The 22,175-nt window shown below is 37.7% G+C and overlaps 2 protein-coding genes across 4 annotated transcripts in view; one reads left to right on the top strand and one right to left on the bottom strand.

Annotated features, from left to right (window-relative positions):
- LOC117422281 (ras and Rab interactor 3-like) overlaps nt 1-9,988 on the top strand; it is a 41,169-nt gene extending 31,181 nt beyond the window's left edge. For both annotated transcript variants that reach the window (XM_034927853.2, XM_058987538.1), the window contains 5 exons: nt 937-2,313; nt 4,999-5,307; nt 7,579-7,710; nt 8,246-8,409; nt 8,621-9,988. In XM_034927853.2, coding sequence (XP_034783744.2) covers nt 937-2,313; nt 4,999-5,307; nt 7,579-7,710; nt 8,246-8,409; nt 8,621-8,935 — 2,297 coding nt within the window. In that variant the 3' untranslated portion in view covers nt 8,936-9,988. The remainder of the gene's footprint in view (nt 1-936; nt 2,314-4,998; nt 5,308-7,578; nt 7,711-8,245; nt 8,410-8,620) is intronic.
- A 924-nt stretch (nt 9,989-10,912) lies between these two features.
- LOC117417143 (legumain-like) lies at nt 10,913-22,175 on the bottom strand. 2 transcript variants are annotated; one of them, XM_034029013.3, is made up of 14 exons: nt 22,074-22,175; nt 20,245-20,392; nt 19,378-19,475; nt 17,965-18,046; nt 17,187-17,272; nt 16,752-16,827; nt 16,380-16,442; nt 16,107-16,173; nt 14,371-14,489; nt 14,036-14,125; nt 13,597-13,806; nt 12,978-13,151; nt 12,472-12,539; nt 10,913-11,944 (listed from the first exon to the last, which is right to left on the bottom strand). In XM_034029013.3, exons 2-14 carry the CDS (start codon nt 20,377-20,379, stop codon nt 11,902-11,904), a joined length of 1,311 nt encoding a protein of 436 aa, XP_033884904.2. In that variant the 5' UTR covers nt 20,380-20,392; nt 22,074-22,175; the 3' UTR covers nt 10,913-11,901. The 2 variants fall into 2 exon arrangements, with proteins under 2 accessions (XP_033884904.2, XP_058843522.1); XM_058987539.1 differs by lacking the exon at nt 22,074-22,175 and adding an exon at nt 21,605-21,711.

The following is a 22,175-nucleotide window of genomic DNA, read 5'->3' as shown; positions in this document are numbered from 1 at the left end:
GCACGTGAAGTGATTTGTGCTCTCCTCGTGCCTAAATACAAATCTACACTTTTTAAATACACGTGAAACACAGACCCGTTTATATCCCGTGTACCAATCTATACACCAACATTAACACACGCACGCAACATACAACATATAACACACAAATGCACACAGGGGCGGGGCACATTGCCACACCATGGTAAGGGGTTTACTTTACTGAGTTCTGCTTTTAAGTCTTGAGTTGCGTAATGTTTCATCAGTCAGGATATGTCAGCTTTGCCTGCTAAACGTGACTCTGAAGTTTTACCACAAGCAGCATAAATGTATTTGTGTTTTTTTTTTTTTTTTCATGAGGGGAGTTATTTTGGTTGGAAGCTGAACAGGGGGCAGTAGAGTGCAATGTGGTTCAACTATGACTGAAATGTTTGTTTATGTATGTTATGGATTGTAATTACGGATGTTACATTACGGATTGTAATTCCTGTCGGTGAGGTGAGATTATAAATTCTATAACCACATCTGTAAATGATCCCAACTCTTTTGCATAATGGTTAAGAAGCTCACTTGTAGTGTACATGGTTGGCCCAGCCTCTGCCCTGTTTCTTTTTTCTACTAATGGCCTCACCTAGTACAGTACTATTCAGCAGTCACCATTGCAGTTGGATAGAACTGTATTCGTGAGAAGGATTTCTCATTTATGCAGTTGAAGAGGAGACCTTATCTCATCAGGAATACCTAGATATTTAGAAATCAACCGCCCCAATACTTTTTTCGGGGTAGTATGTTCTTTTGTTCACTGCAAATAAAAATAACCCAAGCATGCATTCTTAAATTATTAATATTCTTACTTCACGAACCTCAACATTGTGACAGGGTTTTTCTTATAACTAGGAAGCAAGTCTTCTGTAATATCTGCAAATAACAGCCATTTTTGTTATCTACCCACAACAGATTTCTGGGGTTCTTCTCTCAACCGAAGAGTTGATGTTATCAAGAGCTGTACCCTCGGCAGCAGCAACAGTAGCCTTCAAGCTGGCCAGCATTTCTCTAATGACGCAAGTCAGTGCTCATGTGAGATTGAGCTGTCTATAGGAAATGACAGGCTGTGGTATGTAAATCCTATTTTTATAGAAGAGTATTGCAACAGCCTTCCTTCAACTGCGCCTATTACAAGAAGTCTGACTACTCCAAATTCAATGCAGCCCAGATACAAGAGACCTCCTCCCATACCTCCCAGACCTCGGACAGCAGAAGAGCTGTTTCCTAGCATAAGAGAAGCTAAGGACCCAACTTCTACAGTTCCTAGCCCACAAAGAGAAGAGATGAAAATTGGGCAGAATGAAGAAGGAAGCAACAGTGTGACACAAATGGCTGAGAAGATGGAAAGCAGCGTGGTAGAAATCATGCCCCAAAAGAATTTTCGGATGCCTTCAGTTCCTCCAAGAAGGCGATTGTCTGAAAAGTTTTCTGAAGAGGCTGCTGTCAAAGAGGAAATTACCCTATTGGTGGAGAATCAAGGAGATCCAGTACCTGTTGCTACTTTGATCAGTATTGAAGACCTGCAAGAGACTGTGGAAAACATCCCTTCTCCCAAAGGAGAGGAACTGCCTAAGTCAAGCCCAGTTAAGGAGCAACCTGCTGTTGCACAACCTGAAAGTGTTCCTCAAAACATTCAGGCAGTCCAGCAGACATCTAAGAAAACACCCCCAATTCCCCCGCCAAGGAGGAAGAAACAAATGACGGCCAATGCAAAAGGACTGAATTCAGAGACGTCAAACTCAACAGCAACGAAAGACCCGTCACAAAATGAACCAAACATCTCTCCTAAAAGCTCAAGCACCCCTGGTCTGATGCGGAGGTCCTTGAATTTGGTCGAACTCAAGGTTTCAGACACCTCCCTCTACTCACCAGAAGGAAACCCACCAGCCCCTTCTTTGGACCATGACTCTTACTCCACGAGCAGCACGGAAGACGATTTTGAGCACAGACCTGCGTGTCCCGTGAAGAGACACCCCACCATCATGCTAGACAAGGCCAAGCAGCGGCTCTCCATGGTCAACCTTCCCAACATGTTCACCATCTTCCTGTCGTCTGACCGCAAGTTCAAGAAGAAGATCACAGAGCTGGCGCAGGATAAGGACTCCTACTTTGGGAACCTGGTGCGGGATTACAAAGCCTTCACCCTGGAGACTATGAAGAAACACTCCTCCAGTACTGAGATGCTGCAGGAGATCCGGCAGATGATGACACAGCTGAAGTGCTATTTAATACAGAGCACAGAACTGCAGGGACTGGAGGAGACTGCTGGTTATTCTGATGACAGATTAGGTAAGGCCAGATCTTTTCAATTTTCTGCAGTTCTGAAAATCAGCAATATGGACTTTAGGGATTTTTTTTACTGATTTTAAACAGCATACAGATCTAAATACTGCAGGAAAGGTATACTTTACACCATCTACAGATTCATAATATTGAATTTCCTACCCATCTAGTATGCAGGTTTTCTATCATTGTTTCTGCTTAGCTGATTATGTGCCAGGCTTAGTACCTATTTCAGCAACATTTTTATTTTTCAACCACTTCTAAAAACTGAAATTCTGAAGTCATTGGTTGTTGGAAAAGATCACTAAGGGTATGCAACTATAATTTATGTCTTCTGAAACTCTGGCAACTGGTTTCAAAGAGGACAGGAATTACAGATGCTCACCACAAGTGGTCATTTTTCAAACCATCAGGTGGCTGAAAAGGTAAATTTTTACTAGACTACTTTTTAAGCATTGTTAAGCATTTATGTTCTAACCAGAAACAGTGATAGATAATGAAAGAGATCGCATGAACTCGGATGTTAAACAAGTACAGTGCCTCACTGCATTGTTCTAGTTTACATGGTAACACATGCTACAGTTTACAATACAAAAATAATTAAAAATCCCCCAAAAAGCGTGCACTTCTTGTTTTAATGAGTGTGATGTTACAGTTTTAACAACTGAACTGGTGTAACTACAGAGCATTTTTGGTAGGAAACCCCAGTCAGAACCCTTGTTTACTAAATATCTTGGTGTCCCTAAATAGATCATTCAAATAAAATAAATACAAGACATTCCAGTAGTCCACTGGCACCCACAATGTTATAGTGCAATATACAGTAAGTTTATGACTACAGAGGACTGATAACTAACATGTTAATCTCTTTAGTGAATGGTGACAGTTGTGTCCAAAAATATCTACTTTCTGTAGAGTTGGTGTACTAAACATATGCATCATGTCACTTTTACTTCCCCTACTGTGTGGACTGTTACAATGAGCCATTTACCATAGATAAGAATTCAGATAGACTTCCTGCACTGTGAATGCTTAACCCACTGTATACTGCAGAGCTGGAACATATCAATACAAACCGAAACACAGCAGCATTAGACTGCAGCTTAGTTATACTGTAAATTGAGGTTCGCTTTACAGTTCATCCTTTTGCAGTGGTTTTAAAACTGGGGTGTCCTGCGATCATGTTTGCTTCCTTGCATGGGCCAGCAACTCTGGACAGTTTTTAGTTTTCAGTTTGTTTACATTCGCCAAAGGGACACAAGCCTTTTTCTCCCCTTTTGAAATGAATGTGGTCCTAATGTCCTGTACATACAGAGACATCTCTATGTTAATTAAACCTTTTTTTAGGTTAGTTTACTAAACAGCAATGAAGGGTTTAGTTAAAAAAAGGCTACTGCAGACAATGGATTTTAAAAACTTAAGTTATCTTAGTACAACAGTTATGCTTTGTGCACAATCAGATTCAAATTACCAAATGCAGTCATTCCCACAAGAGAACAACCAACTGTGTGTGTGTGTGGGTGTGGGCAGGTATTACTATCAATGTGTGGACAAAATTTGAGAAAATGTCCCCACAAAGGTAGTAACTCCTGAAAAAACAACGTTGTGGGGGCGTCCCCATTTTGTAAAACACATTTTAAGAACTAAGTATGCCTTTAAAAAAAAAAAAGTGCCAAAATATTTAATTTGTTGTCGAGTTTCACCCAGTGTGGATTTTTGTCTGCTTGGAGTTAGAAATAGTAAATACAGTTATAGTGAGAGTCAATGAAAAGTCCCCACAAATATAGGAATGCAAATGTGTGTGTGTGTGTGTGTGTGGATCTATGTGTATGTGTGGAGTGTTTTGAATTTGACACCAATCCAGTTTCATTTCGGTATTTTCTTTGCCAATTCAAAATTTTTGAAAAGTGTGATGAAGCCTGTGGTAGTAATATTGGCCTGCATTTTAATTTTTAAAGAAATCTGGCCTGTAATTAGAAAAAAATCTGTAGTAGTCAAACTGATCAGAAAAGGTGTTGTTTATAAACCTATATACCTATACAGCTGTTCTAAATAAACCTGTGTTTTCTAAACTGCCCCAAGCTGGCTTCACTAGACAATTTCAAGAAACATTAACATCACAAACCAGTTGTGAAATAGGATACTGGATGTTTGTGTTCAGGTCCAACAAGAACTTACATAAAATCCTGCGCTCTCTACACTTGGAGCCCTATTTTGACGCACGTGCAAGACACATTTCCTCCCTGAGCAAGTTTTCTATCTAGTTTTATACCAAAAAAATTGTTTCAATCTTCTCAGAAAAATGTGCTTTAAAATACTTTTGTCTGTTTGTAAAATTCCATACAGTGGATGTAGGCCATAGGTTTCCATGCTACTGATGGCTCTAATTCTGTGGCGGAGGATGAATGTCACTAGGAGGTGCATAATTATTTCTGAACAGATCTAGACATTCTAATAGCGCACATTAGAGAACATTTTGATATCTGTTATAGACATAGGGATATAAGCAGTCACAAAGAGGTGGGGGGGAAAAAAAATCTAAAAGTTGAAGAAACAATTGTCTGGCCCATTTTACTGTCAGTGAAAAAGCACTTCAGAGTTTGGCTATACTGTATGTAAAATGTTTCATTTTTCAAACCACAAATGACATTATCTAACAAAAGATATTTTTTTCTGATTCATTCTGTGCAGAAGCTGTCATTGAGGCTGCATTGTGCAAAAGCGTCCTGAAACCACTAAAGGACTCCATTTACACAGGCTTGAAGGAAATCCATACGAATGACTCGTCTCTCAAGAGTCTCAAGGAAAACCAGCAAGTCATTCTCAACACCACCACTACAGACCTGGGGGTGACCACCAGCGTGCCGGAGACCCCCGTCATGGAGAAGATCCAGCACAAGTTTACATCCATGCACCAGGCCTACTCCCCAGAGAAGAAGATAGCTACCCTGCTGAAGACATGCAAGATTATCTACGAGTCCATGTCCATAGGATGCCCAGGTAAGACTGCTGTCTGATGTGGAACAGAGTGAACCAAACAGTCTCTGTTCTGTTCATCCTTTTGATTGGCCATCATAGCAATCATTTAGTGATTTACCTACATTTTAAAATAAAGATCCATGTCAACATTGTTATCAAAGCCTGTATTATTTCTTCTTCTTCTTCTTCTTCTTCTTCTTCTTCTTCTTCTTCTTCTTCTTCTTCTTCTTCTTCTTCTTCTTCTTCTTCTTCTTCTTCTTCTTCTTCTTCTTCTTCTTCTTCTTCTTCTTCTTCTTCTTCTTCTTCTTCTTAATTATTATTGCTAAAATTGTACTGTGACCTTATTCTTGTCACCTAAGACTCAATAAGCTTGTATATCTGTAGACTTTTCTAACTGGTACCAATTTTCTTTTGTTTTGAGATTGTTTTTTCCATACATCCTGTTCTCTGTTTCCTTTGGAAATCTTTGGAATTTTTAAAAATGAAATACCTTCTGTCTGCAGAAAAAGTTCTGTAAATATGTATGCAGATGATACTGTGGTTTACTACAGCTCTGACAATGTCCATGATTTAACTAAGACAGAATGATTTTTTTGAACTTCAAGATTGGTTTGTTAAAAATTGTTTGATTTTAAATGAAAAAAAGACAAATCATGTTATTGGGTTCAGAGAAAATGATACAAAACAATAATTCCAATTTCATTGGTGTTACTTGTAATAATACACCTTTGGAGAGAGTTGATACTTTCAAATATTGTCATTGCTTAAATTTTACATCAAGGTTAAAGTTGTTCCACTATCTGAAGAGGCCCTGTGTATGGATATGATGTTGTGCATAGTTTTAAATGTGTATTCTGTGTGTTTGTGATTGTAATTTGCTGCTGTTGGGTGCCGTTGTAAACGAGCGACTTATAGCTCATATGGCTTTTTTCCAATGGAAAATGAAATCAATAGCAACCTGAGACGATGATTTGTGGACACAAACTGCACATGTTGGCCTACTTTACTCACTCAAGTACCTGGAGTTTAACACACTCTGATGTTTTTACATACAGGATAACAGCCATGCTTGTTTAGATGATGCAGCTACTGTTTTGCCTCAGTGAGCAGGCTTTTTGGATTCTAGCTGGTATACTACATAATTATATTTTTTCCAGAGGAGAGACATTAGACCAAGGATGGCCAAAGTTGGCTCTTCCAGTCCTGTTCTTTGTTCCAACCCTGTTCTAAATGGTTTAACTGAACCAAATAAACCCCCCATCCCCCTAAAGTTAATTATTTGGTTTTACCTATTAAACCTTGAATGGTAAGGCCATCCGTGATTGGATACCTCTACATTAGACTATCCGTTAAGGTCACTGTCGAGGCATCAGGGGATTTGTGTCTTAAATCATACTGCAGGTTCACAGTTTCCATGCAATGGGACGAAGACAAAACATTTGTCTTATAGGCCTATTACTAATTCAGTTTTTAGTACTGTTTTAATCTAAATAAATGTGATTTTATTTGTAAAGAAATATGACATTTGAGGATGCTGTTGCATGTTCTGTCATAGTTCAGTTCACGTGCAAATTGTAGGCAGGTTTATAATCTAAACTAAGTAGTTCTTGCAGTTTTCACAAGAAGTTTGGCCTGCAAACATTTTATAGACCAGTATAGTTAGCAAATATGTCACAATGTCCTCCTGTGGGCTATAAGAGAAGTGGTTGCAATTTGGTGCTTTTCTTCCACCACTGCTGCCATTGAGTGACTCCTAAATGCCTGCATGTTGCTCTTAATATTTGAGAGAAGAAAGATTCACTATACAGTAAAAGACTGTGTGGGTGTGTGAGGGAGAGAGAAAAAAGCTGTGGAAAACAGCAGGTCTCTCAATTCCATGTGGCAATACAATGAGTAAAAAACAAATGTGCCATTAAATATTCAGGAGTCAAGGACACTGAAAGCACAGGCAGTACATACAGAGAAAATGGATACACAGTGTAGTTCTCTGACAGCAGAATTTAACAGGAAGGGAAAATAGGTGTGACGGCTCCCCCTGCTGTTCAACACTGGTATTAATTATTTTCTGTTCACTTTTCAATACATAGATGATATATAGACACAGATGATTTCAATACATTATTATTTCAATACATTATTAGGTGGGAGCCTGGATATTGCTTGAGTTCACTAGCGTGCTCCTGTACCATAGGTGGTTCCCATTGATTTCATGATTTTAGTGTAGACAGGGAATATGTTTTTAGAGACTGTCAAGGACTGGTTCCCTGTGTTAATCACACTTGGCTGTTGCAGGGAAGCCGCATGGTGCTGATGATTTCCTGCCGGTACTGATGTACGTCCTGGTCCGCAGTAACCTGCCCGCTCTGCTGCTGGATGTGGAGTATATGATGGAGCTAATGGACCCCACGCTGCAGCTCGGAGAAGGTAGGCCTGACCAGAGGAATTGCCTGAATCAGGACACAGTGAATCACCACTGGTGTACTTCACCACAATTAGCCATTTCTGGAGTTAGTAAGCATAGCAAATAATGATTAGACACAACAATGCAGAATCCTAGGGAAGAGACATTATTGGATGTAAACAGATAGCACATTAAATATTAGTAAAATGCTCATGATATCAACCCTTTAAGTCACTGATAATATTATTTGAATGCATTATTTATTTAAACAAAATAACTAATTCAGTAAAACATAAATTACACAAGCAAATCAAATGAATACGCATGTCAAGGTGTAACTGTAAAAGTAGCTCTAGATTACTAGATTGGGAAAAAACTATGCATACTACTACATGTGTGTTTCAATTAACGTGTCTGCCTGTCTGCCTGAGTTTCTATCAATTTCTTTATTTGTTTAAATGACACTGAAGCACGATGGGACAATAGTGCATTCATACAATACAAGGACCATGTTAAGGCCCGCAGTGTTGATGTTGTTTTGCATCCTCTTGTTGTCAGGCTCTTACTATTTAACCACCACCTACGGTGCCCTGGAGCACATTAAGAATTACGACAAGCTGGCAGTCACTCGGCAGCTCAGCCTGGAGATCCAGGACTCCATTCACCGCTGGGAGCGCCGTAGAACTCTCAACAAGGCCCGAGTCTCCAGGTCGTCAGTGCAGGTATGTGCCACAAGGGGGAGCTGCTGCACCATTTTTTGTACTAGCACCACTTATAAATGTAACAAGCAAGTGTGCAATGCTCTGGGTATTTCCTGAATATATATATATATATATATATATATATATATATATATATATATATATATATATATATATATATATATATACTGCGTGTGCTTTCCCTCATCTCTTAAACCTGTTTCTCTTGCAGGATTTTATCAACGTCTCGTTCAATGAAGCAGGGTCCAACACAAAGACTCTGGGGGCACGGCCGGACACCACGGCTCAGGACCTGTGTCGACAGTGTGCAGAGAAATTCGAGGTTCCGGAGCCTGAGAGGTATGGGCTCTGTGTGCTGGTGGAGGGGATATACCAACAACTGGGTCCACAGGAGCTCCCTCTCACAGTCAAGGCCACGTTCCACCACAGCGAGCCCAAGAAAGAGTATTATTTTGTATACAAGCCTGTGAGCTCTGAGGAGGGGAAAGACATCGAACCACCACTCAAAACTGAGAGCTTGATTTGAGCACATTCCGTGAAAGGAAGGGCTACTGTTTTTGGCCTCTGGTTGATGTGAAAGAAAAGTTCTGGAGAAGTCTGCACCCAAATTGATCTTCAGAATGTCTTCAGATTGAAATAATCTTGTTGCAGGTCTTTTATGAAGCCGTCCACAAGGTGGAGTTTACTGACTATCAATTGATAGTTGACTTAATGGACTACTGAAGTTGTGTTGCTTGGTGATTTGGCAAATAACTTTATATTTGGTTCACAGTGGGGTGAAAGGCATATCTTTCAGCTGATGTTTACATTTATTTACAATGGATATTATATTTTGTCCAGGTAGGTCTTATAAACAGTACACATTTACTCAATGTTGTCTTGGTTCTCCTTTTGTGGACATTTAAAAATCTCTGTTGAAAGATATTCATTTTAAACTAATATTAAAGCCAATTTTCAAACACAGTGCTTCAGAAAAATAAAATCTTAGGATTTCAAAATGTTAACTGTTGGACCTCAAAGCAGCTCATATGCATAGCCTCTTTAATCTTTTTGTACTACCATTTTTGTATAATTGTATATCTGCAGGTATATGTTCCGTCTTTTGGATAAGACGTAAAACTGAGGTCCTATTGTAAGTGACTGCAGCACAGTTGTTGATGCATAGTTCACCTCCTCGTCTCTGTAAGTCGCTTTGTCACAGTCCTGGAAGGCCATTCCACTCCAGGTTTAATAGGTACAATTAACCAGGTATGGAAAGGCAAACTTTGGCCATCCCTGATATAGATATCATCTTCTATTTTAAGCCAGATGTATTTGCATTTAGTGGTAGGCCTGCAGCTTTACAATATGAGCTGTTACACTTTCACTTTGTGTATAACATGATGGGAATCTAAAGTTGTGAAGAATTACAGCTTTACCATTGAATGTATTGTTGCCACGGACCATTTTTTTTAAATTTTGACAATGAAGTTGTTTTTATACTTTTAATCAAATCTATATTGTATTATCTTATTGGAAATGTATTTTGTAAAAAGAATAAATGAAAGGAACATTATTACTTTTCAATTTACGTCTTGAAGGACCAGTGGGTTTGTGTTATTTGGCTTTGATATAGAAATATTAAATCTTAAAAATAAGATGTCAAGCAGTTTAAATACATAAACTATCACGTTTAAGGGAACAACACTTGTAAATCAAAAATAATGATGCAAGTCACGGTTCAACATTTTTGTGTTGAGCATTTAGGATAAAACAAAGTAAATACATTGTTTGGCCTTGAGTAGTTGCAATAAATCAAAGCTAAATAGGTTTGATTTTGGTTCCTTTTGGCACATGCACAGTATGGTGGCACCCATGTTTTGCAGTCCTTCTGTCACTGAATGGTGCAGCAGTTGATCAGGGATAGGTTATTGGCATGGCCACTTGTCTTTATAAATGGCGATTCCAACAGTAATGCACAACATGTATTTTAGAGCTACTGCATATCTTTTGGGGTTTATAGATCATTTGGGGTTGTCTTCTTTTAAAAGTACTTTACTGTACAAGGCCACAACTGACTTGGATTCTGATAATCCCATACTAAATATAATCACAGTGAATACAGTAGATAAAGGTGACATGTGTCCTCATTACCACATCTATTCATCCCCACTGCTATTTATTACTGTAGTGCTTTAAATGCCCATAATTACATTATATTGACTGGCTTGTTTTATTGATTTAAAACCAGAGGCAAGCAGGCCCATCACACGCAGGGATATCATGTGGTGTTTAATAGTATCACTCAAGGAGCAAGTGGTGTTGCTGATAACAAGCAGTGTTTGCATGTGCTTCTACGGAACACACAAGGGCCTTGGCCATTTCATCAGCTTGGAGAATTACATTTGCTTTGACAGCAGCTTAAAATAAAAAAACAGAATGACTTTCAAGAAAACAAAATTGGTCATTATTATTACACAGTAATCCAGCACAATGAATTTAGAACACAGGAAGAAACGAAAACTTCTGACTTTAATTGTTTTGTTTTATTGATTATAAACATTGGCTAGATCTGTTGCAGAGTGGACCAGGCAGTTTTGTATTTAACAAGTCATGTATTTACTTTGCATATTGACGTTATAAAGCGAGTCATTGCACTTCTGAGATACAATCCTGCCATGCATCGTTTATGCCATTATCTACTAGGTGGGTTGTTTGCAAGTTATTTTCCTTTATTACAGCCACAATTTAGAAGCATCAAATGTGCAACTTAAAACAAAGCGGTATTCCATAAGCAAGGATGATAGTGTGTTTGGAGACGTCAACACCTTTGATGTAGTTCACTCAAAAGAGGAGACTGATAAAAGTGCATTTCTGAGCCTGGTGGGGCTGTATAGCACTTTGTATTCTTATTCATAATTGTAATGTTCATAATATAGTTAACCTGTTTAACTGTACTTGGTGCCTGGTTACTACTTCTGTGCTACCTGCTTATGCAGTACAAATACCCTTGTGCTGGGATACCGGCAACTGAAAATTATACATGTAAAGGCACTGCCCCTTTTTTTGTTTCAACGCTTTTAAAAATAACGGGTTAAGATCTAAGAGTTTCAAGTCCCTACAGTAAGCCGAACAAAAACATTTGTTTTAAAAACAGCCAAACTGGTGTAATTTTAATATACTGGTTAAAACCAAAAATTATTCCTAGTCAAAGTAGTGTGTTTTGTCATCATAAATGAAATCAAGAAAACATGATTTTTTTGTAAAACAAGATTAAAAAGACACACACACGTGTGTCATATATATATATATATTATATATATATATATATATATATATATATATATATATATATATATATATAGACACACATATGTATGTATGTATGTATAATATAAAAATTCTAAATCAAAATAGTGATTCATTAGTGCTCAGAGCCACGTTTGTTGTCTCTCCACATAACTTATTTTCAAGGAAAAGGTGACCTCCTCCATCAATTGGTACAGATGAGGTTTAATATGAAGCGAAGCACACCTTGTTCATTGCCTCCTGGATCCTGCAAGTGAAGGCCAAAGAGGAGCCTTAATTTGTGAGCTCAAAAAAGAAAGTGAAACTGTGCATCCTTGCACTGCCTTATTATCTATTTCAACTAACCAGACTATAATCTCTGGTGACAATATAGCAATGGAATCATATTTTGTAGCACTTTAGAATAAGACTAGATTAAAAGTAGATTAAAACAAAGTTCCCTGAAATGTTTAAATTTTTAAGTCTTCTTTTTACTTCCACCCCCCACTGGTAATATGGTATAGGAATCTTATTTTCATCCTGTTGTGATGTGAACTCACTGTCCTGCATCTACTACTTTAAATTGGGAATTTACATTTAAACTCAAGGGGTCAGAAGTTTAAGATTTCCCAAAGTGCCCCAAAGTATTCTGTTTTTTACTGTTTTGGCCCTGTGATCCACCAAAGGCATAATGAACCTGCATGCAGTGGGAGCCAATACCTGTAAAATTGTGCAAATATCCAGTGCATTTTATAGTAGATTTGGAACAAAATGAAATTAAAAGCAAAATGTTACCTGTTAACAGGAAAACCTCCTTCACAAAGGTTCACAAGAGCATAGAGTTGTCTCAGAGCATATTCATACTAGGAAATAAGGGAAAGAGAAAAAAATTAATTAAGTGACAAATATCGGTGGATTTATAAAACTGAGTAACTATTAAAAACAATGTAAAAGCTTTTGGACGAAATTTTTAAACTGTGTCATTAGGTTACTACTAGGTTTTTCCCCTTTTAAATTGAACTTCCTCTTGCTGAGAACAGTTCTGAATAATCTGGGATGTTTACCATACCCATGCAGAAATACTGTAACATGTCACACCGAGAACAAAAAAAAAAACAGTTTCCTGTCACACATTAAAAAGCCCATTCAGTAGAGCATATGGATCTTCATGACAGTTCCTTCTCAATTAATCTCACTGGCATTTTTACAAACTGGATAAAGACTGCAGAGGAATGTGGGCCAATGGACAATGGAATCTGAAGTTTTTTGTGATGCAAAGTGAAAGAAATACTGGAACTGACCGTGGGCGAGTGCCAGTTGAAGCAGCGTGTTTTGTAGTGTTCCACAGCAGCCTGGTAGCAGTCATGCTTGGTGGTGAGCTCCAGTCTGTCAGTGAGAGCCTGCTCTGTCCTTTCCTTGGATTCAGTCACCACGGACACAATCCTTCTCATGGTCTCCTTCAGCAGCTCTCTGACCTGAGAAACAAACCAGCAAACCATATTCAGATATGGAATCATAAGCATGAATTTAAGCTTAATTCATAAAACGGCAGACCAGTTTTTATATGAATGACTAATATTTTCTACTAATTAATGGGAAATACTCACGTACTGTATAGTGTTACTACAAAGAATATCACATCAAATGAATTCTGATTCTGTTCAAAACCTCTTTATTAGTGCAGAACTGCTTCCAGGTGATCCACCACACACTTGCAGACATTGCAAGAATTCTTTAACAACACAGTTGACAAATGAACCAACCAAAGCCATGAACTGGCTAGCCACCACCGACTCCCCTATCCAGCATATTGTAGCCGTGGGAATAATCGTGAACCAAGGGCTCAGAAACCCAATGCATTAGGGTTGGAGGCTGGGTATGCATGGTGCAGTAACAAGGGGGTAGGAGCGTTGCTCTCACCTTCAGATGTGAGTTGATCTCCTCCAAGTAGCGCTTGGCAGTGGAGATGTCATTGGTGGCCATCAGTTTCCTCTTGAGGATGGCGAGGGGGACATCAGGGCTGGGGACCAGGTCAGGGTCCTCGATGGGGGGGAGGCTGATGGGAGCGGCCGGCTGAGAGTTCTCATGAGAGTTACCCTGGAACTGCATCACCTTCATGTGGGCTAACGTCTGAAACCAAGAAGTATCCATTGAAAGTAAGGGATAGACAATGATATGTATTTAAAAATAATACATTGACGATAAAGTGACTTTTATATATAAAGAGCTTAAGAGCAATGTTCTATGCAAATTACCTGGAAAGTAGGATTTTTAATTAAATAAACCAGCTACGATCAGACACTAATAAAGTTTGTTCTGCCTCTAATGAGCACTGCTATGCTCCAAAAGTATTTCTTACCTTGTTTCCATACTGCATCACATGACTGGTATTAGTGTGGCTCTTCACAATCTTGAACTGTTGTATAATGGTTTCTTTAGTCAGATCCTCCTGGAAGACAACAGAAGATCATATTTGTGACGCTGAGATCCTGTTTTTATGTATTCTTCTGTACCGACATACTGAATTTCATAGGTTTCATGTTGTTTTCATTGGTTCTGAGGTAGAATGGCAGGCGGTTGTGTAAAGTTTTACTGTACCCACACTTGTATCGAATGACACAATTTGATACGGATGGAGTGGAGATGGAACTGTAAATAATACAGCAGTTGCGAAGGGCAGGAAGGGGCACTCACAACATCAGAATCTTCCATCCAGTTGACGCTGTACCAGTCTCCCAGGTAGGTTTCTCTCTTCTCGTCGTAGTAGCAGGCGTAGGAGGACTCGTGGGAGTTGGCAGCAGTGGTGGCGTACACTGGAGGGAGCAAACAAAGGGCAGCTGAGAACCTTGTGCAAATAACTGAAACTCATATAGTGGACAACTTCATGGAAGAAGCTTAAATCTTAGTAACTTCAAGACGTAATTAAGACTTATGTCATCAAAATCCTGATTTTCCATCAAGATTTGTAATATCAGAAATAGATTACTGGACAAAAAACCATTACACCCGTCTAAAATAAACTTGTCCAGACAAACACCTATTAATAATTAATGGCGAGGAGTTTCCATAAACCTTTGTCCTTAATCTGTTTACTGGCAATCTTGATTTCTACAATGTGATTTTAAAAAGAGCTGGTCAACATTTTATGTAAAGTTTTATAAAGAATAGAAGTAGCCATTCTATCTATCTCCAATGAACTAGGTTAGAAAATGAATTGGGCATTACTTGCACACTGATTGCCTGCTCACATTCCAATGCCACATAGTTAAGGGTCTAACCAATGGTTTGTGTATCAATACAATCCTCATCTTCTCATGTGTTACTGATTTATACAAGACATTTAACAGTGCAGCCCAATAGAGAAGATAACCTGTACAGCCTTGTATAGCTGACGGGAAATGTGCTGCCCTAAGACTGTATTTGAATCTATTCCCAGCTGTAAGGGCCTGACGTAAATAAACCATCTACCCTGCCTTGAGGGTTTTGTGGAAACAAGATCTGTGATTTCATTGAGGATAGATGGGAGTCAATGAAATCTCAAGTGCATTCCTTCTCAGTTTGTGCCATACACAGGTTGATACAATTCAAAACTCAATCAATCTCTCAGTTATTCCTTTCTTTTAACTTAATTTGTTCCCATTCCAGTATCTGTTTTTGTTTTAGATGGTTGGGTTTGTGAAAAAACAGGACTTTGACCTCCATTGCTTGTAAACTTCCGTTAATGACAATCCTGCTTGGTTTGACATTACAGTACATTAGTTGAAGTGCTTTGTCAAAAGCAGACCTCATGACAGTATACAATGTAATTTCACTTGGCAGTGAACACAATTCTGCTGACTGTACAGGGATACGATTAGTGAAGGGAAGCGGTTCACAATGACTCGGTATGTCACAAGACATTCCCACACACAAGGTGACATGAGTATACAAAATTCATGTAGTTTATTGCAACACGATGTAGGTGACTGTCACCAAGTTACTTAAAGCAGGATGGTTTTATTTTGTTGCTTGAACTTTGCACTTCGGGAATATTTCTTGAAAGAATAAGAACAAAAAAACAAATGTCACCAAAATGTCACAAAGCTCTGGCTTCTTTAAGGGTACCACATTTAATGGATGGCTTAATGCATCTTTCTAAGCTTTTAAATGAGATCACAAGTCAGCAGAGATATCAGCATGCAAGTGCATTTTACACCCGTTCAATCTTATTGGAATTTCAATGTCACATTCTGTAAACACAAGGCCTTGCTTACTGAATATCTTGGTTCCCTGGATAGAAAAAAAAAAATCAACCCATATTAAACCATATTTGAACAAGCTGTCTCAATTGCTTTTCTTATTGGATTTTTTTTTTTGCATGTAGTTTGAAACCGTAGACTTAAAGTTAAAACACAGTTAACAGTGAGGCAAGATTGCCCAAATGAACTCACCATTAATATTGCCAGGCAGATGGTTCATCATTGACCCAGACTCACAGGCCTCAATATAGAACACCATCTGTGGAAATAGTACAGCTGGTAAATAATACAGATCTTTACTTGCACTGGGGAGATTCTGGCCCAATTCTATGCGTTCTAGTGCTCTATACAATAGCTCTATATGCAAAATGACATAACTCAAAGAACCACTTTCAGTCTTAAATTTACGTTTTTTTAGAACCAAAACAGAAATGAATATTGAAGGATTGTCCTAGCCAACTTTACCTTTTTGTATTTGTTGTTTTTGTACATATTTGTGATTGTCTTGTTAAGATCCTTTACATGAAGCTGGTAAAGCAAAATAATAGAAAAAGAGTTAGGGAATATTATGCAATAAAGACTTCCTTTGATATAGAGTAGAATAAGAAAACATCATAACAGCATTTCCTGTATCACGGAACACAAAGACGTAAAACATTCTGCCTAGCATTTCGACTAGGGGACTTTATCGTGTGTTTGGCTTTAGTTACATTTTTTTAATACAGCTCTATAAATGTTGTGAAAATATGAATATTTTACTAATTTAACTATTTCTACATAAATGTTGCATTCTTTAAGTCTGTGTTTTATTACATAAAGACAAAAAAACATGCTTACATCATCACTTGGAAAGGCCAGGAGGCCTGGGGCTCCATGGTCAGTGAAGTAAACAAACACATGATCATTTGGACCGCTTCCAAGACAAAAGAGAAAGCAATAAGTCCACAGGTAATCAGACAGGTTTGTTAGCCTAGTTCTCACATGATCGTAGAATGCACATGACCAGACAAGACTTCCTTAGACTCATTCCTATGTACAGCCTACTCCCATGACAGGAAACAGCACAATCATTTATTTTTTCTTTTATTATTTTACCAAACCATCCAATCAACACTGTATAATCACCAACGTGCAACTACATTTTTTTCATATCCTGAATTAACGTACAAAACAAAGAGAAGAACTGTTTTCAGCACAATAAAAAAGGGGAGGGGCAACAATGGTGTTAATGGAAACTGGATTTAAAGCACTGGTTAGAACTCCTTTAATTACCTCTTCAGCACCTTCCCAGATCCAACGCCCTGTACTGCCTCTGCATCCCCTTCCAGTACCGCTAGGAAATTCTTTGGGGTTACATCCTTCAAAGAAAAAGAACACAAAAAATTGCTTTTAACATTAGGTTGTAGGAATTGAGAAAAAAAAAAAAGGTTTATAAATTTGTGCCTTAAAATGATAAATAATTCAGTCCTCTCATGAAATTCCTTTACTGGTGTCTTATTAAATTACCCCATAGTTGCAGGCCACAATTACAATTGGGTTAAAATGAAGAAATAAATCATTGTGGTAGCTTGTGTGTTATCTGCTTTTATTATCCTAATTAGAAACTATTTCTATCTCCTATTTTGTCATTAGAAGAGGCTTTTCATAAGGTCTGCTGTGTGTTGCTCAACCAGTGAGATACCCTACTAAAACAATAAGAGACAGTCAATGGCTAGTCATACTGTACATTTCATTGAAAGACGGACATGTAAAGGTGGTAAACTGGCACTGGTGTAAGGTTTAACCCACACCGTGCAGTTAAATGAAACAATAATTTAAAACAAAAAGAAGCAGACTCTGTGAGAACATATTAGAGAGAGGGAGGTTAATATCATTTACTGAGTTTTCCTCTCTAGCTTTGTTTTGTTGGAATTACCATGGTTCACTCCAGGGGTTTCTTGTTGAGTTTATTTAATTATCATTATCATTGTTATTACTTAGAATATTCTAGTGGGAAAATTTGAAATTAATGTAGTTTCCGGCAACATGCTTTGTTTTTTGGCAAACTAACCTCCCCAGTGTAGTCCTTAACAACTCCTTTGTAGACATCGGTACCATTTGGCCTATTAATGACAATTCCCTTTGTTGGATTTCTGAAAGTAAAAAACAAAATCATTTGAAATGTACAAACCTTTACAGTTGTATGACCCTTTTATACAGCTGTCTTTCTAATACAAGGTTCACTGCATTTGTAAATTGGTGTCCAATTCAATTAACTGACAGCTGGGAAACTGCATTTTAGGAACATATACATATAGCACAGTCTCTTAACTATGGCTCCTGACAACAACATTATAGAAAAGGGGCCTAGCTAGAGAACAGGCGGCACAAAACTCAAATATGCTTTACTACAGACTAACCATGTTTTATTGAAATGATACAGAAATTATCCCAAGTCATGAACAATGACTCTAAACAAAACTCTAAAATTATCACCAATTACCGTAAGCCAGTACATACCAGAGGATGGACCACTCATACAGTATATAATAAGCAATAGACAATACCAGAGAAAGGGGAGAGTACAGAAATGACCCTTAAGGAAATCCCCCTAAAGAAACCCCCCCCCCCCCGATCTTGAAGTCAAAATTCCCAGTCGGATGACTGTGACATACAGAAAAGACACACAGTCAGCCTCCATATACCCCCAGATTCTGATACCCTCACTTGCATTGGATAAATGCTAAAAAAAAAACAGGCAAGACTGTTTTTTATTTGGTTTAGGTTGTTAGCAGGTTATGAAAAAGGGAAGCAAGACTCAGGTCACCAGAGCGTTGCCCAACACTTTACTGTAATCAAATTTACAATGTTCATTTCCTGTACGTGCTTTCTGATGTGATTTTAAACTATAAACTGCAACCATGTGATGCTGACTCCCAGCTGTGACTGCATTGACTTCTTTTAGCCAGATGACTTAAGCACATCTGAGGACATCTTTCAATGATTTAAATACAGCAACGTAGATCTGCACATACATTTTCTCCAAAATAATTTGATTATACATATTAATACAGGTTTACAGTGCATGCAAAAATGACTAACAGCTTCAGTATACCTTGAGATTATGAAGCATTCAATAACCTGCACCAAAGAATGTCTGTAGCAAATTTCATCACAATATGACAAGCATGAGAAACACTCGTCAGTATAGTGGAATGTGTGTTATTTATTTGAGACATCACTTATGCATTGATTTCTTTTACATGAGATATTTTGAAAGTCGTTTATAAATTCTATAGGAATAAAAATACACATGACCACTTTGCCTCTTAATACATTTCTATTCACAAAAAACTGTTTTAAGGGCTGTTTTGTTAAAGACTATTAACCAGTGTGAAATGTTTATAAACATAGTCCTTTCAATTTTCTGAATAGAGCCCTATCCGAACAAAAGCGGAGCGTCAAAATAATAACAAGTACTTACTCTTCATTCTGCGCGAGGTCATCATACATCATCACAACAATCTGCTCATCAGGAATTCCATTTTTGTGGACTATCTGGTAGGCGTGGCATGCATCTGCCTACGATAACAAAACAAGAAATCCAATATGAAAACATGTGACAAGATTCGCTGTCCCTTTTCATACTAGGAACAGAACACTTGACTTCCCTCACAGAACAGGCCGAAAAACATTTGGGATATCGTATTAGCTTTGTGAACGTTAATTAAACAGGTTTGAGAGTCTCCCTTTTGTCAGGGGTCGTTTGACTTAAATTCAATACCCTAATAACTTGGTGTTTGCCCTTCCTTAGTGTTTATAGTGTAATATCAAAGACTAGTAAACCAATCAACAATATTACAGGGAGAACAACACAAATATATCAGCTGTCTAGTATATGCCAACAGGCTTCCCATGAACATTACAAATTGCAAGTCATTCAATATGCTCTAACAAGATAAGTAATTCTGAAAAAGGGAGTGAATTTAAATGCATAGGCTAATCATATCTTGATGTAATATGAGAAAACACTGGCCAACCAAGTTTCCAGCCCAATGCTACAGGGCTGTACATAAAGACACATCACACAGTCAGTTTAATTAAAGTCCAGAACTTTTTTTTTTTTTTCAAAACCAACCATAGACAATTATTAGGCATTATGGGTTCCCATCTTTTCCAATTATATGCATTTGAGGGTTTAAACAACTTATATAACAAGAACATTTCCAAATTCATGCACTGTGACCTGGGAATGTATGAAGAAAACGGATTCCCAAGCACAGTGCTACACTATATCAATGCAGTCACTCGTAACTGATGCTAAATGAAATCCAGAGGCTGTAGTTCACACCTGATGCCTGTAGTTGTACCAGCTGTTAGAACCGGCAACAATGACTACCCAGTTTTTGCCTTTCTCTGGGTGTTCCAAAGGAATGGCACTCACTGCCAGGGCCAAGCCGAGCAAGGCTACTGTCTTCACAAACATGCTGCTGTCACCTCTGAAACACAAGCCAGAAAACATGGGACAAGTTCATCTCTCATTACAAAACACACGCCACAAAGGCAATTTAAGAACGAAATAATGCAGCCCAAAATTCTGTATATGTTTGCAACTTAATACTGCAAAGGTGAAATGGACCAAAGAACTGAATGCAACTATATACACTGTATGAACATTGTACTTAATCTTCTTTTCAAATACACTAATTCAGAAGCTGGGATTAATGCTACCTAGTAAACTATAGTAAATCATTTCACTTGACAGGACTAAAGAATGGCATTCAATAGAGTAGGGGTTCTTGGAGTAGAAGTCACATGTATTTAAAACTATTAAATACAGTATGTCATAAAGTAATTTATAATGTAAAATTCTACATTTCTGTATTTCAATAATTATATTAGAAATTGCTACTTGGAAAAGGGGTCACAGCATTACATCATATCGATGAATTAATATTATTCCAATAATATTATTGACTTTTGAATAAACATTTTAATTTCACTTTCCACAAAGCGTTTTGTTGGTGTTTATAAATAGTTATTCCATTTTTTTATATTTATATATACAAAAAACAAATCACGTGATACGACCACATGTCTTATTGTTGATAGTCAGATATCTAGCTCTGGGCCTAGATGCGATTGTACGCTTTGTAAAGAATTAATAACTTGTGCGTAGCTTCTCTTATAAAAGTGTACCACGGTAAATGCACACGCTTGCCTGTGGTTTTACATACTTTTCAATGCATTTACTATCAGAAACTTTTATAATGGTTGCTTACAAAAAGTGTCAAGCAGTTCTTAATTTGTTTGCTGCTTCAACAAATACAGTATTTATACATGTCACTTCCACGTTATAACACTATGCAAGTTACTGTATTTCAATAACTAAAACACATTTACCAAATCCTAACATGAAATACAAAAAATATAAAATTTTCAATGCTGCGAATTTTCAGGTGAGTTTGAATACACTGTATAAATGATATGCATTGACTTTCATCTATTGTGTATGGAAATGTGCCTACAGCCACCAAAAAAAAAAAAAAAAAGCTATATTGCTTTGTAATTTGACTTTGCTTGAAAAGTTTTCTCCGCTACACTTCTCCATAAAACCTTTGCTGAAGAAGATTTTTTACGAAAATAGAAGTTATCCACAGATTACAGCAACGTTTTCGGCAGAAACAATAAGGAATAAGCTTCACACTCACAGGGAATAAAACAATATTGATAGAATGTATCCAGACTTTCAGATGCAGTGACGTCTAAGCTACTTTCCAGTCTAAAAATAGTGTTACTTTGTCTCAGATTCCTAATCAAATGAAACAGAAAATAAAAACAGGTTTAAATCCTTAGTTTTCAGTGCGCCTGAGTCACAGTCTTGTGATATCTGACCTTCAAATGTCGGATACTACAAAACCACTTCAAATAATAAAGCTTTACAAACATTGCACAATAAAAAAAGGTTGTACAGAATTCACAGCTAAACTAGTTTGTGTAGTGAGAGAGAGGAGACTTGTTGTTTTTACTGAGGCCGATATTGAATAGCACGGCTTGATGTTTTCAAGCGACCTTACTTGTTTTCAGTGCATCGCATTTTGACTCGTTTCGAACTCAGATGTCTCCAAATTTCACTAATGTAATGTCTTTTCTAACAAGTTCTTTAAATAGATTTCTTACCTGATCTCCACGAAACTGCTAGAGCTGCCTGTGGACCTTTGTGTTTTTGTGTACTGTACGTCACGACACCAGAGGGGAGGGCTGTCATTGTAGTTCAACCAA

Source organism: Acipenser ruthenus, chromosome 15 (genome assembly GCF_902713425.1).
Source record: "Acipenser ruthenus chromosome 15, fAciRut3.2 maternal haplotype, whole genome shotgun sequence".
NCBI classification, from domain to species: Eukaryota; Metazoa; Chordata; class Actinopteri; order Acipenseriformes; family Acipenseridae; genus Acipenser; species Acipenser ruthenus.
The sequence above is the reverse complement of the archived record's forward strand: the minus strand, read 5'-3'. Positions and strand labels throughout refer to the sequence as shown.